The 15,413-nt window shown below is 37.7% G+C and overlaps 1 protein-coding gene across 1 annotated transcript in view; it reads left to right on the forward strand.

Moving 5' to 3' along the window:
- The window catches only part of papss1 (3'-phosphoadenosine 5'-phosphosulfate synthase 1), an 18,831-nt gene extending 3,775 nt beyond the window's left edge, over positions 1–15,056 (forward strand). Inside the window, exons 5-12 of the mRNA XM_016269293.1 lie at positions 795–913; positions 1,903–2,016; positions 2,138–2,249; positions 3,869–4,074; positions 8,736–8,871; positions 9,098–9,366; positions 10,919–11,148; positions 14,172–15,056. Coding sequence (XP_016124779.1) covers positions 795–913; positions 1,903–2,016; positions 2,138–2,249; positions 3,869–4,074; positions 8,736–8,871; positions 9,098–9,366; positions 10,919–11,148; positions 14,172–14,310 — 1,325 coding nt within the window. The 3' untranslated portion in view covers positions 14,311–15,056. The remainder of the gene's footprint in view (positions 1–794; positions 914–1,902; positions 2,017–2,137; positions 2,250–3,868; positions 4,075–8,735; positions 8,872–9,097; positions 9,367–10,918; positions 11,149–14,171) is intronic.
- Positions 15,057–15,413: the final 357 nt, after the last annotated feature.

Raw genomic sequence — 15,413 nt, forward strand, 5'->3', positions numbered from 1 at the left:
TTTTTAGAAGTGTGTGTGTATATATATATATATATATATATATATATATATATATATATATATATATATATATAGTGCAAAATATGTCTTATTTTCACTCAGTCTTTTGATGTAGATTCACTGTGTTTTATGGCTCACATTTAATCTGTAAATGGTCAGTAGTCAATAGGACAGTCAGTCCTAAAGTGCTGTGACAACAAACCCAAAGCATTCTCTTAATTTCAGTGACCTGCTTGTGCAGAAATATGTGAAATTATTAAATGAGCCAAGATAGTGTCCTTGGAATGTTTTGAGGCAGTGAAGAAGAAAAATACCAGGAAAATAATTGTTAGACTTGCAAAATGGTTAAAAAGTGGAGATTGTGGCCTTTTTGGTGTGTGTAACATTTAATCTTGAGGAACACGGTTGTGTGTGAGTAGTTTGAGAGTAAGCTAAAGGTTTTTGAGAGGTCAATGACTCTTGTGTTTCCTGCTGTTTTTGTTATATTTAATTTATTTTGCTGTGGAGCTGCAGATTAAGCAAGAGTGAATCAGGTGAAGAGCGATGCAGGAAAGATGCAAATCTGAAAGTTGCTAACATCTTGTGATGAGAATGATTGACATATATAGCAGGAAGTGTCTTTTTCTCATGCACATGTTAAATTATACATGCACACCACATATGAGCTGCTTTATACGGTTGTAGAAAACCAAATCATTTCAGCTGTTTTTATGAAGTGCATCCAAAGTATATATGCTTCCGCTGATGAATGGATAATGTTTTTAATATAACGGGTTATATACTGTTGTCCTCAGGGTTCACAGGAATAGATTCTGAGTATGAGAAGCCAGAGGCCCCTGAACTGGTACTGAAGACGGATTCTTGCAGTGTGAACGAGTGCATCCAGCAGCTTTTAGACCTCCTGCAGGAGAGAGTAAGTTCACTCCATTTATTCATGTTAAAGGGAATTCAGTGTGAGCCTCAGATATGCTGTATATATATGCATAGCGTATTTGGAGTTTTTGATCTAAATGTCTTGCTTGGTTTACAAAATGATGCACATTTCAAATGACCGTTTGCAAGCAGTAAAACAGCACTTGCCACAGAAGTGTTTGTCGCATCAATGAGCATGTTATGTGCACATAAATATTCTAATATTAATCTGAATCTCGCAAATCTACGATTAGTATGAAGTCACGTTTCAATTGGAAATTTGTTGCATGTGTAAACCTTATTCATAAAATCCACTGAGAGGAAATAACTGTAATAATAAAGGTTTTCTATTTTAAAATGTAATTTATTCCTGTGATGGCAAAGGTGACTTTTTACACCAGTCTTCAGCGATCCTTCAGAAACCATTCTAATATGCTGATTTGGTGCTCGAGAAACGTTTCTTATTATTATCAATGTTAAAAACAGTTGTGCTGCTTAATATTTTTGTAGAAACAGTGATTCATCTTTTTCAGGATTCTTTGATGAATAGCATTTTTCTGAAATAGAAATGTCTTTACTGTTGCTTTTGATCAATTTAATGTTTTCTTGCTGAATAAAAGTATTAATTTCTTTACAAAAAAAAAATCTTACTGACTCCAGACTTTTGAACGGTAGTTTATTTAGCAGTGGTAACTCATGGCTAAATGGATGCATTTCTGTGGTGACAAGACAGTAATTGCATTTTTAAATTGATTTATACTGATGCCTTTATGCATTTAAACATCATATTTGGAATATTACATTACATGATGGGGTATTTTTCTATGCACTATACGTTGACATCCTTATTTAATTAACACAAGGCCACAGTTGCACTTTAACACTGATTCTTGTAGAAAAAGTTGCAAGTTGGCTTAGCAGTGTATCTTATCCTTTTCTTGGATATAAATGACAATGATGTCTGTGTGATAATGTTTTGACCATTTGCAGGACATAGTTCCTGTGGACGCATCCTCTGAGGTCAAGGAGCTCTACGTGCATGAGAACAAGCTGGACTTGGCCAAAGCTGACGCAGAGACTCTTCCAGCAGTGGAGATCACTAAGGTATCTTCCCGCCTTGTATGTCATTCAAATGCAGATCTGAAACTCCTGCAGATGGTTTGCCGACCCATTATGACTTGCGTACATCCTAACAGCTAATATCTGTTCTGTGTTGGTGTGTTAGGTGGACATGCAGTGGGTTCAGGTGCTCGCTGAGGGCTGGGCCACTCCTCTGAACGGCTTCATGAGGGAGAGAGAGTACCTGCAGTGTCTGCACTTCAACTGTCTGCTTGATGGTAAACACATGATCTTATGCTAAAACCATCTTCTTATATCATAACTGTCTTGGATGGATCTTTTTCATGCATTGTGTTTTGTAAATGCACCACTAGATGGCAACGTTCGACAGTGTTTAAGGCCACTATTAAGTTCAGAAGTGCTTTTAGAAATCATCTCCTACGCCTTTTACACTTTTTTGGATTTACTGAATCATTTTCTTTTAACTGACAACTAGCAACCCATGATGACAAGCGAAAACACAATTTTTAAAAAATATTTAGCACATTTAAGTGAAAAACAAAAAACTTGATTGGCCCCCAACTTCAAGTAGTGCACGAAGAACCCCAGCTCAAGGAGGTGAACAAAAATCTATGGTCACACTTTATTTTAAGGTCCAGTTCTCGCTATTAACTACGAGTTTTGCCTCAATAAACTCCCTAATTACTACTTATTAATAGTTAGTAAGGTAGTGTGGTTAAGTTTAGGTATTGGGTAGGATTAAGGATGTAGAAATTTAGTCATGCAGAATAAGACATTAATATGTGCTTTATAAGTCCTAATAAATAGCCAATATGCTAGTAATATGCATGCTAATTAGCAACTAGTAAATAGTGAGAATTGGTCCCTAAACTAAAGTGTTACCGAATCTACTAATAATCTACTAATATTTCACATTTCTGTGCAGAACCAGGAGAACCTCTTGGAATGGGAGACCAATCGCAAAATACATTTCATTTAGCTGAGGTAATCTATAGGCTCTGCAAGTGAATTTTAAATGTTAATTAGTGGTGGAAATAAAAGAGCTATTATAGTTTTAATGGCGGCTTGGGTTATGTTGATCGCATGCTCTCAAGACAGTTTGGGCTTTTCAGAAACCCGATCGTCTGAAATAAAAAGTCGGCACCTTTTTCATTACGAGAATGACAAATGTGCGAATGGCTTTTTAAACCATAATGCGCGTTTATAGAACTGGGTAATTACAGCAATTTCCCACACCAAACTTGAGTTTCCAAAAAGTGTCAATTTAGTTTTACGGCCTCATAACACTCTGCTGTGTGTTGTCTTGCCTAGTATTCAAATTTGTGTTCAAGGTATGCATTCACACTTACACACACCTATTAAGATAAAAAAAAGTGGGCCTAGTAGATGTTATGGATGTGACGGAAATACAGCAAGGGAGATCATTAGGTGTTCATGCATTACATCACCAGCGTCATTAGACTCTGGACATCACACCTTGTGTTATTGTTTTGATCCTTACAATATGCCCGATTGAACTCTTGTTGGACCGGACTGCCATCTTTATGAAACGGACAGATTTGTGCATGTTGCTGCCTGATACTAGTTTAATTTAGATTGAGCTGAAATGGGATGGTCGCAGGGCTCTTTCTTATTGAAAACAGCTGTTTCTGCTATGATGTGTGTGTTTCATCCTGAAAATGGATTTTAAAAGCTTCCCGCTCATATTGCTTTAATCAAGGTGCTGGACCTCTTACTTTCTTCGAAAACTCAACACTTTTACTTATCTCGCCCCATAGATCCTTAGCTATTCCATTTTAGGCTTTTAAAAGCTGTTGATTTTTCAAAGCCACAGTCTGGTTAATGTATGTGCCATGCATCTGTCCTCTGTTCGTAGGTGGGGTTATTAACCTGTCGGTGCCGGTAATCCTCCCCATCTCAAGCGCCGATAAGGAGCGTCTGGATGGCACCACTGCATTCTCGCTAGCCTACGGTGGTCGGAAGGTTGCAATACTCCGAAACCCGGAGTTCTATGAGCACCGCAAGGAAGAGCGTTGTGCCCGGCAGTGGGGCACCACATGCAAGGATCATCCATACATCAAGGTCAAGGGGGACAAAACCCATATGATTAGTAGATTACTAACATAGTTTCCTAACGAAAGCGAAAGTTCTGCATGACCTGACACAATCACAGCCATTTAGAACATATTTGATCGAGCGTAATCACTAGATTACTCTAATTACTTTTCTCCGAGACCCCGTTTTAGTTTGAAAACTCCGGGGTTGCGTTTCAGTGTAAACGGGCCAAAACGGAGACATTTGAAAACGATGGCGCTCTGCGTATGCTTGACGACCGTGTAAACAAGAACATCATGCTCATTGTTGTACCTGCATGAATGGTCATGTGTGACATGCGTTTTCGGTTGTGTAGTGTGGACGGAGATCGTTTCTGAAACGCAGTGAAAACGCCAGTGTAGACGAGGATCGTTTTCAGTTTAAAACGCCGTTTTGAAACGAAAACACACTAGTGTAAACGTAGCCTGTGCAACTCTCTTCTTAGGACTCGGAATTATGCGTTTGAATTTCAACACTTTTAATGCCAAATGAGTTGGTGTAATTCGAGTAATCAATAGACAAAACCACAATACACAAAGTTGTGCAAATGCTTTGTTAATCAACGTAGTGTTTTTGTGGGACATTAGATAGGTGTTCAACTCTGCTAGCTACATTAAAGGGATAGTTCACCCAAAAATGAAAATCACCCCATGATTTACTCACCCTCAAGCCGTCCTAGGTGTATATGACTTGTATATGAAAATGTCCTGGGTCTTCCAAGCTTTATAATGGCAGTGAATGGTGATCGAGATTTTGAAGCAAAATAAAGTGCATCCATCCATCATAAAAAGTGCTCCACATGTAGGACGTAGGTGAACGCGGAAATACAGTGGAGAGAGCAAAACAAACACCTGTCATGACTTAGGAGTATAAAAGTGCCAAAACCTTTTCCAAGTTTCGTACCATTCCGATGAAGTAAAAAAATTCTAAAAAACCAAAACCTAAAATTTTTCACTCAAAAATGACAGAACAGCACTATAGGGTTAATTCCGGTAATTCTGACATGGAGTGAATGCACCTATACAACAGTGTGGAGCTGGATTTTGGACCAATGAGATTTCATTGTGCTGTGTCACCACACAAATGTAAACCTAACCATAGACGTGATGCTGATTAGGATCAAATTTCAGATAAAATATTTCTATCAACTTATGTAAGCAGTTGGAAATGATTAACATCGTCCTGTATCTAATTTTTGTTATTAACTCCCTCCCTTTTCTTTCTGTTCTGACTCACAAACCACCTGGAAAGTCCCGATTATAAGAATGCTGTGAATGAGAGCACTGTTTAAACTACATACATGTTAATAAGAAAGCAGAATCACAGTGATTCAGCAGCATGATTCATTAATGCATCACTTTTCACCTGTCTGGGACTGAGCACCCTTTATGGGAATAATTATTATTATAAATATTATTGCTCTTGCTTTGGTTCAGTGCTAAATTTGATCTGAAACTCAACCCGCACTGTTGTGCTAAAGACATGACAACTTAAATCTACTGTTTTCACCTGACTAGCAAAATATTTTTGTGAAAATAATGGTCTTAAAGAACATTTAGGAAGGGACATTATGACAGTGAGTTTTCCCAGGGATGTTTTCTTCCAAAATAAAATTACCAGCAACAGTGTGTGACAACCTTGTGAAGACTTACAGAAAACGTTTGACCTCTGTCATTGCCAACAAAGGGTATATTATAACAAAGTATTGAGATGAAATTTTGTTATTGACCAAATACTTATTTTCCACCATAATTTGTAAATAAATTCTTTAAAAATCCTACAATGTGATTTTCTGGATTTTTTTTCTCATTTTGTCTCTCATAGTTGAGGTATACCTATGATGAAAATTACAGGCCTCTCTCATCTTTTTAAGTGGGAGAACTTGCACAATTGGTGGCTGACTAAATACTTTTTTTCCCCACTGTATCTGTAATTGTGTTTAAAAGAAAAGATTTTCCACGTATGTCCCATTTTTTGAAGGTAAAGTCATGGATATCTAGCAAGAAACAGCTGACCTGATGCTTTAATAGGTCTTTGTGTGGACGCATTGCCAAGCTTTCCTTGGACTGCACTCTGACTGAAGACAGAGCTACGATGCCCTCTTAGTCGGTCTGTGGAAACAAGGTCTCATTCTCTCTCATCTTTGCTCAGGCTCCGCTTTAGTAATCTCTTTATTCCTCGACCTCCTTCATTTCACACGTGTTTTAGTTGGATTTCTCGCCCTGCGTTCTATTTAAACAGTGTTTAGGCAAGTGGCGCTCTCCTCCCCTCCCCTCCTCTCCCCTTACCTTCCTCTTACAAATCTCGCAGAGTAAATACTGAACAATTGTTTCCATCTGTAAGTAAGGGATTGTGGGCTTAGGTGGACTTTAATGGCTCCGCTCTGATCCAGCTCGCGCTAATGGGCGCCAAAGGAGAGCGTTCGGACTCTGGAATGGCCCTGTCTGTCTACTTGCCTACGGTCACAAATAAACCCATCCACAGACCAAAGAAAGAAATTGCACACAGTAAAGAAACTAGCAGTTGACTCTCTTTATTTGTGGTATTCTTAGCTCAGTGGTGTTCTCTTGATAAGTTTTAGACTTATCACAATCCATGAACTTTGAGCCATCTTGGTGGGTCAAAAGAAAAGTTTTATAAATATATTATATATAAATATATATATAATAAATAAATATATATATAATAATACAAATTATATATATATATATATATATATATGTCAAGGAGTTTTTATTTCAATTTAAAATGGCTGTAAAAAAGTTTTGTATATGAAATTGAAATTGTATATTTAATTGTGCATGCTTATTTGCATCTATTTTTACATTTAAATGACTTCTGTCATCTTTTTTTAACTCCCTTTTAAAACACTAATCATTCAATAACAAGTAAATCTCAAAATGAATATCCGTTTTTCATAGTGCACTTTATGATGTTGTCATGCCTGAATTCACATGTAGCATTTTAAACTATTAATTTTATTTCTGGTAATTTTGAATGATTCCAGGTAGAATAGAATAGAATATAATTTAAATATCAGGTTACTGGCCTCAATATATAGGATAATCAAATCAACCAAAATTGTTTGCGAAAATGGCTTGCAAATGATACTTCTAGTTAAAGTATTTGCAGTTGAGTTCCTTTTGGAAGTTCTTTTGAGGCGAGTTGGAACTACCATCATGCAAATGTCTGATTGATTAATATTGTGATTAATATTGTTCCAGAGATCACAAAATGGGAAAATGTGATCTTATGTATCTGTATATGTGAAAAGTGAGAGAAACAAAATATATGTGCATACTCTGATAAGCTGTGACTATACTATGTTCACAGAATCGAATTATCGAAATTAACCATGTCTTGTATGTGTTTTAAACTCCCTCTGCTGAAGCATGTCAATCAGCAGGACTGTAAAACTGGCCTCTATTATGTGAGATACTTTTCCTGTTTATTTCGGCGGTCAGCTTGACAGCTGAATCCACATTGCGAGTTTTTGTGCAGGGGGATGTTAAACAGATTCGAGAGCATTAACCTAATTGCATTATCTGTGTTTTTTCCTCTCATTAAAAGGGGTAGAGTGCTCAACCAGTGCTACGTTATTTTCTATGACAGCTAATAGAGTTGATTTACTGTATAGATGCGATTAGTGCCAACAGATCGCTCGTTGAGTCTCTGCAACATAAATTAAATAAACGGCTGCTACTGTTGCTATACTGCAGCCAGCATATGACAGCTGCACATGCATTCAGTCTTCAAATGCAAAAGCAATACAGCGGATGAAGCGTTTTATTAACATTCACCGCTTTAAGGCCTCTCCAAGTTTGCTTAATATGATCACATACTTGCACATAAAGTACTCGAGCCACCAGGGCTGCTGTCAAGTCAAATCAATAGATGAAAGTCTGTGGGGTTGTGAAATGGTATTCTCCATCCTAGCAGCCCCGAATCTGCCGCGAGCTGTGGTATTCTCAGCATACTGTACTGCTTTTTAACCCTGGCCAAGTTAGTGGCTCAATGAATGCCAGCGAAGACCTCCCAAAGGCAGAATATTAGTAAAAGCAGCCGAGAGTTGTAGCCTGATATGATAGGCCACTGTATAGAGGGATTGTAATTCCTGTTTTTAAATAAAAATGTTTAGAAATTCAAGCTAATCAACCAGGGGCTATTAAATCCCAAAATTTAGGAATGATATCAAGCATGTAGAGCTTTCTAAATAAGATTGTTAAACTTGTACAGGGGAACAAAGCCGTATTTACTATTTAAATTCCTAGGCTGCTACTTTTAAGGAAAAACTAGTTGGGTTTTACAACTCATGACATCAAATTTTTAGTTTTGCTTAATTTCTGTATATTTTCAGAACCAACTGCTGTTTGCAAATTCAAATAGTTTTTTTTTCTGTCTTAGTGGCTGGTTTGTGGCCAGAAGAAGTTGTGGACAAGACTTTATATAATAGCTATGTTAGACCTCTTTCTTACAACGTACCGAGAGTTTAAGACCATATGTTCTTGCATGCATCATTTATCTGAAGGGTTCCGTATTTTATTCATGCCTCAAAGAGAGAGGGCAAATGTGGCAGTTTTTCCAACAGTATTATACAGATGATGTTGGAAGATTGTTTGTGTTATTCATGATGGTCTTTCCTATGGCAGATGGTGATGGAGAGCGGAGATTGGCTGGTCGGCGGTGATCTCCAGGTGCTGGATCGGATCTACTGGAGCGACGGGCTGGATAGTTACAGGCTCACACCAACCGAACTCAAGCAGAAGTTTAAAGAAATGAACGCAGGTATGGAGCTACACTCAGGAGTTGCTCCTTTTGACCTAATTTTGACTAGTCTGTTGTGAGTTAAGAGTCCTCTTGCCCTCAAGCTGTAGCAGGCCACATAGACATGCATTTTCTTTTATGGAATTTAATTGTATTGTCATAGACTTGCATTCCTCCATATATTGCTGCAATACAATGATATTTATGGCAAGTTATGATATATTAAACACTCTTCTCTCATTTTAAGATGCTGTCTTTGCTTTCCAACTGCGGAACCCAGTACATAATGGCCACGCGCTGCTCATGCAGGACACGCAGCGGCGTCTAATTGAACGTGGCTATCGCCGACCCGTACTTCTGCTTCACCCGCTGGGCGGCTGGACCAAAGATGACGATGTGCCACTGGCCTGGCGCATGAAACAGCATGCAGCCGTGCTGGAGGAGGGACTGCTTGACCCCAACTCCACCATAGTGGCCATCTTCCCTTCACCGATGATGTATGCTGGCCCAACAGAGGTTAGTGTAAAATGAAAAAGGACTGAGAACAGACACCTGAGGCACTCCACTAAAATAATAACTTACGGTCAGCTGGTCATTACAATTTATTCAATTTTCTTGATTTTAGTCAACTATCTAGTCATCTATCAAGGATATTATGTTCATCATATATATAAAAATGAATACTGAAATCCCCCAAGACCATTTTACTGCAGCTGGTAGCTGTTCATTTTGAAACACCAGATTCAATTTAGCCTTGTAGCCTTTGAGATCTTCCTCTTTATGTAATTCGTAATGTATCCTATACTTGCATACTTTAGGAATTACATATTGTTTGACACATGCAATATTTTAGACAAAGAAGCTCTGTCAAATGTGCTTTGTACTAAGAATTATAATTAAAATGCCGTTTGAAGCCAATGAACTGTTGTATGGAAAGTTAGTGGTGAGGAAGCTTGCGCGGGGCACATTCCTTCATAAATCTTCGGTGGTGCACTGGATTTCTGATCCGTTCCACCTAACCTGTGCTAGAGGCTAAAGACAACAGGGACAGTCTCTTCTTGTGGGCATCACGCATCTCTGGGCTTTTTCAGTATGTATTGATTTGTGTCTCCTGAAGTGGATGTAAACAGAACCTAATTGTTTAGAGGCCAGTGTCGTCCCTCTACAATCCATACGTACACACACAAACAACGAGCACAAATGGGGAGCTTTCTTCTGACAAAAAATGTTGCTGGTGTAATGTTCCATGGCTATTTTGAAGTCTCTTGTTCTTTAATCATGTGGCCGGGGACATTAAAATATTTATTAGGAGCAGACAGAGTCTGTAAGACTAAAGCAGCCCACAGGAAGCACTCGTTCAACTCATTGACTTATGAGGAGAAAGTAGGGGACATGCTGACTCCACAGAAACGAATTAGCTTAGGTGGTGTACGCCAATTATAATCAGAAGTTTTCATAAATGATATGATATGTTTTGGCTTTTTTTTTTTTTAATTGTCACTATCTCTGTACCATTGAACAAAATTTTAGATTTCCATTTGGTTTACATTATCATTGATCTGCAAATTTTAAGCACAGGATTGTTAATCAAAAAATGAAATCTGTCACCCTCTATGTATTCAGCCTTATGTTGTTCCAAACCTTTCTTTCTTTTGTGAACAACATATAAAAGAAAAGAAAAAAAGGGTTTTCTGTATCTATCTTGACTTGTGTTACATTCAAATTTTTCTAAAGCCACAAAACAGTTTTGTCTGAAAGACCAAGATTGAGGTTAGATGCTAAACCCACCGTTGCGGGTGCTCGTAAATCTCATTCGCATGCATTTGGCTACAAGACCATTTTGTTATGCCATATTCAAATAAACACAAATGTGAATGACATTTGAGAGCTATGGCAGAAGGAAAGATTTTAAGCAAATAATGGTTTATATTTCACCCTTTTTCTCGCACAAAACTCATCAACTCCAATCCCCATTCATTTTCATTGTTCCACAGACGTGAACTGGTTGAACTAACACTTAGATTAGTTTTAAAGTAAAAATAGATTAAATTTGAACTGTTTCCAACAGGTGCAGTGGCACTGTAGGGCCCGGATGGTGGCTGGAGCCAACTTTTACATAGTGGGCCGTGACCCCGCAGGAATGCCTCACCCAGACACAGGTAAAGACCTCTACGAGCCCTCCCACGGAGCTAAAGTTCTCACCATGGCCCCTGGACTCATATCACTGGAAATTGTGCCTTTCAAAGTGGCAGCCTACAATAAAGTCAAGAAGGCCATGGATTTTTATGACCCCAAAAAGTAAGTTTACATATTTTTCCCCTTTAAATTTGCCTTCCTTTTTACTAATACAAATTAACTACACAAATTGAGCAAGACAAGCGTCTTTAAGCAACTAATTTCATCAAATTTGAGACTTGGGCATATTGACAGTTGTGGTAAATTGAACCCAACTGCTGAAGGCATGAATTTACTTCATAAACATTTATCTTCTATACACGTTCAAACAATCTTTCACTGTACAAACTTTCCTCCATGTCAGGCTTCCTCGATTCCTAGCTGCTTTGCCAAGAATAACAGGAAATGTTTTGTTGTTGTGTGCTTTTACCAAATTCTACGGCTTTGCTCTGTTCTTTGAAGTCATTTAGAATTGGAGATCTGCCATTATTCCTCTGGCACTGTGCAAATGCTACGGAAGATGACTAACGAAAATCATGCATTTTTGCAGCGTCTCGTCTTGCAATTAATAGCGCCCACTGCTATCGAGTTAACAGGCTTTTTAGTCATCCCTGATGAAGACCATGCAGCATGTCAACATGCAGTAAAATTGACTTGAAGAACGACAGGAGACTTTAAAGATTGCATGATCTTTATGCAAATGCACATCCCACACAGAGTTTAGAGGAATAGCTTACAAAAGAATGAAAACTGTATCAATTACTCACCCTCAGGTCATTCCAAAGCCATATATGGCTGTGTGGAACAACAACAACAACAACAACAAAAAGATAGGTCTTCAAATAGATCTTTCATCTGTCAAGATCCAAAGAGGGCAAAAAAACACTATGAAAATCATATCTACAAATCATATAAGTGCATTTAAGTCACTCTGTGTTCAAGTATATATACATAGAGAGAGAGAAATTAATAAGTTCAAGTTATGGAAAAGAGCAGCTTGGACATTCTGTAAAACATCTTCTTTTGTGTTCCACGCAAGAAATCAAGTCATACGAGTTTAGAAAGACAGATTTTCTTGGATTTACTATTCCTCTTCCTATATTTCACATGGCACAATTATATTTATCCTCATTATGATTAAGTATTGAGATTGTTGATTACCTTGATATGTAAAATTAAGTGCCATGTTGACATTGGGGCTTGAGTTTACTGGCATCACTTCCCTCCTCCATCCCGGCAATCCCAGCAATTGGTTGGGGGGGGTATGGGGGGATTGGGGTGGCAGACTCGCACTCTGTCTGACTTTCAAAGGGCCCCGCTTGGCGCCTTAGTAAATTTATGGCATTCTGTCTGCTCCATGAGCAGGGTGTTGGGCCTGGCCAAATTCGAGAGTAATATGGAGGCTGAGTCTAATTGCCAGCCATCCCCCTTAAAGTCCTCCTCTAAAATGTCTCAAATCAGTCCAAGCTGTTTGTCATTTAAATGCATATTAACTGTTCTCAATGGAGTTGGCGTTTATGTGTTCCAACCCTTCACCCCATTGAAGTGACTACCAGGTGAAATGGTTATGATATTCCATTTCAGGGTCCATCCAATTGTGGGATGCATCATATTTGCCTATTACTATTAGATGCTTGCTAAGGTGTTCTGGATGCTTGTTAGGACATTGATAGGTCGTTGCTAGGGAATTTGGGGTGGGTTAACTAGGGTGTTGCAAGGCAGGTTGCTAGGGTGTTCCGGATGATTGTTAGGTCATTGCTAGGGTGTTTTAGGTGGTTGCTATTACAATTTAAATGAACTCTTTTCTATGTAAATATATTTAAAAATGTAATTTATTCCTATGATGCAAAGCTGAATTTTCAGCATCATTACTCCAGTCTTCAGTGTCACATGATCCTTCAGAAATCATTCTAATATACTGATTTGCTCCTCAAGAAACATTTCTTATTATTATCAGTGTTGAAAACAGTTTTGCTACTTAATGTTTTTGTGGAAACACTCAGGACATTTTTTCAGGATTCGTTGATGAATAGAAAGTTCAAAATAACAGCATTTATTTGAAATAGAAACTGTTATAATAGAAACATTTTTATCAATGTAACTCATTCTTGCTGAATTGAAGTAATAATTTATTGGAAAAAACAACAACTTTTGAACGGTAGCAGTGTAAAGTTCAAAATAACAGCATTTATTTGAAATAGAAACTGTTATAATAGAAACATTTTTATCAATGGAACTCATTCTTGCTGAATTGAAGTAATAATTTATTGGAAAAAACAACAACTTTTGAACGGTAGCAGTGGATTAATATTCTGTACCATAAGCGTATATAAAATAAAAAAATTATCCTATTAAACACTCAATACCATCAATACCATAAAAACAGCCATAAAAATACTTGACTGACTCAAAATGCCAGAGGTGTGTTCAAATCCATTATTCAACGTTCCACATTATAAGTGCATATGAAACGCTCTGCTTGTCTAGACTGAAAAATAACACAGTTTAATGAATGTGGTAACGATAGGGAAAGCACAGTGCAACAGTGTACGTTTATAAATTCATTGCGCTGTGCGAATTTGTTTTCATAAGGTCTGCGTCTTAATTGAAGAACAACTAATCCGTAACAAATAAACTCTGTCCGTCGGAGCCGTTGAGGATTGTATTTAGACTATCGTTCGGGTTTTATTCACGCAGTTGGAGACTAATTAGCTCTATATATCAGACATTTCGCACTGTTTATTTTCGAAGCATTTGTTTAAATGAAAATGTGTAGCTGTGAGTTTGGATTTAATGACATGGGCCTGAAGTTTAGATTTCTGTTTCTTACACATTTATTTTTGTCTAGAATAAAGTCAGCCTGTGTACCTCATCATCTTTGCACCGTTTAAAGGAATTAAGTGGCTTTTGAAGAGCCACTTGAGAGGACATATTTTATCATAGAGCTCTTCTCAGAGTATAATGCATCGTTTCCTCCAGCGCGAAATGTCCCGAACAAAGGAGCAGTGTACAACACCTAGTTATTATCTCTGACGCAAACCCCGAGATTATGTTTGTTGTTCTTTTTTTTTTTATCACATTGGATACCACACTGTCCCTTTACCGTGCACATCTTAAAGTTCCCTCTGCCGTCTCATTTTACCCAGACACCAGGACTATGACTTCATCTCAGGAACCCGCATGCGGAGGATGGCTCGCGAGGGCCAGAACCCTCCGGAAGGCTTCATGGCACCCAAAGCCTGGAATGTTCTCAAGGAATACTACCAGTCTTTAGAGAAGGCCTAAGCCGTTTTCCAGGTGTGGAGAGAGGTGGAAGCAATTCTGTTACAGTCAAAGGAGGAGGAGGAGGTGATCTTGGTTTGTAAAAAAAAAATAAACACACACACACACACACACACACACACACAGAATGATTGAACACTGGGACCACCCAAAGGACTTCTTGCACTGTTTTGGATGTTGTTCCTCATTAAATCGCTCTCAGTTTCGTAGTTCTGAGTCTTATGGCAGCATTTTTATATGTTTGGTTTAAAAAAAAAAAAGCTAGTTAACTTGTGAAAGGTACTTTTTAAGTATTCAACACTGTAAAGATAGAAAACTAAACTGTTTTATTAGCAAATTATGCCATCTCTATTCTTGTACACTCCATAATCGCTGTTGCAATTAGATGAAAGATGACGTGTAATTTGAAAATTACACTTGCCTTAAAGAGCTTTTATCGAAACGGTTACATTTACAGCATTGTTCTGGCTTTAATGCATGGTCAGCTCTATTGACAGCATTTATGACATCTTGTCAACATAAATACAACAGAAAATACATTTTAGCTTGTTCTTTACAGCAAAAAGTCAGTAAAGTTTTGCTCAATATGTGCAAGAATAAAGGACTTTTTGCATGGAGAAATATCAAAATAGAAGAATCGTGACAGTAAATCAGATGTTTATCTACCTAGAAGAGTAGTTACCCATTGCAAAAGTGATTATTTAGATAATTAAATGATGTACATATAAATATATAAGTGCAAAATACATTGCCAGTATGTTAATGCAAACTTTTTTTTTTTGCTTTACCATAAAATAATTTCAACCTGTTTAATTTTTTATCAGCATTATGCCACAAATGCTATTGATAGAGCTTAATGTACTGAGCAATTAGCAATCCTTGAAGCCAAAATGTGTGCCTGGATGGGACTGTATACAGTTATTGTGACGGTTTATATGTGACGGTTGATATCATTAGAATAAAGCCTGTTGTTTTATTCAGTGATTATTCAGCAAGGTGTGGTGACAACAGTATATCCTTTGTGTTGGTTTTGGCAATGGTTTACTCTAGAATCTGGACAATTGTTTAAGGAGCTTGCTTGCAAAGCAGCAAAATCTGTGAAGTTT

Source organism: Sinocyclocheilus grahami, unplaced genomic scaffold, assembly GCF_001515645.1.
Source record: "Sinocyclocheilus grahami isolate Dianchi unplaced genomic scaffold, SAMN03320097.WGS_v1.1 scaffold51.1, whole genome shotgun sequence".
Lineage (NCBI taxonomy): Eukaryota > Metazoa > Chordata > Actinopteri > Cypriniformes > Cyprinidae > Sinocyclocheilus > Sinocyclocheilus grahami.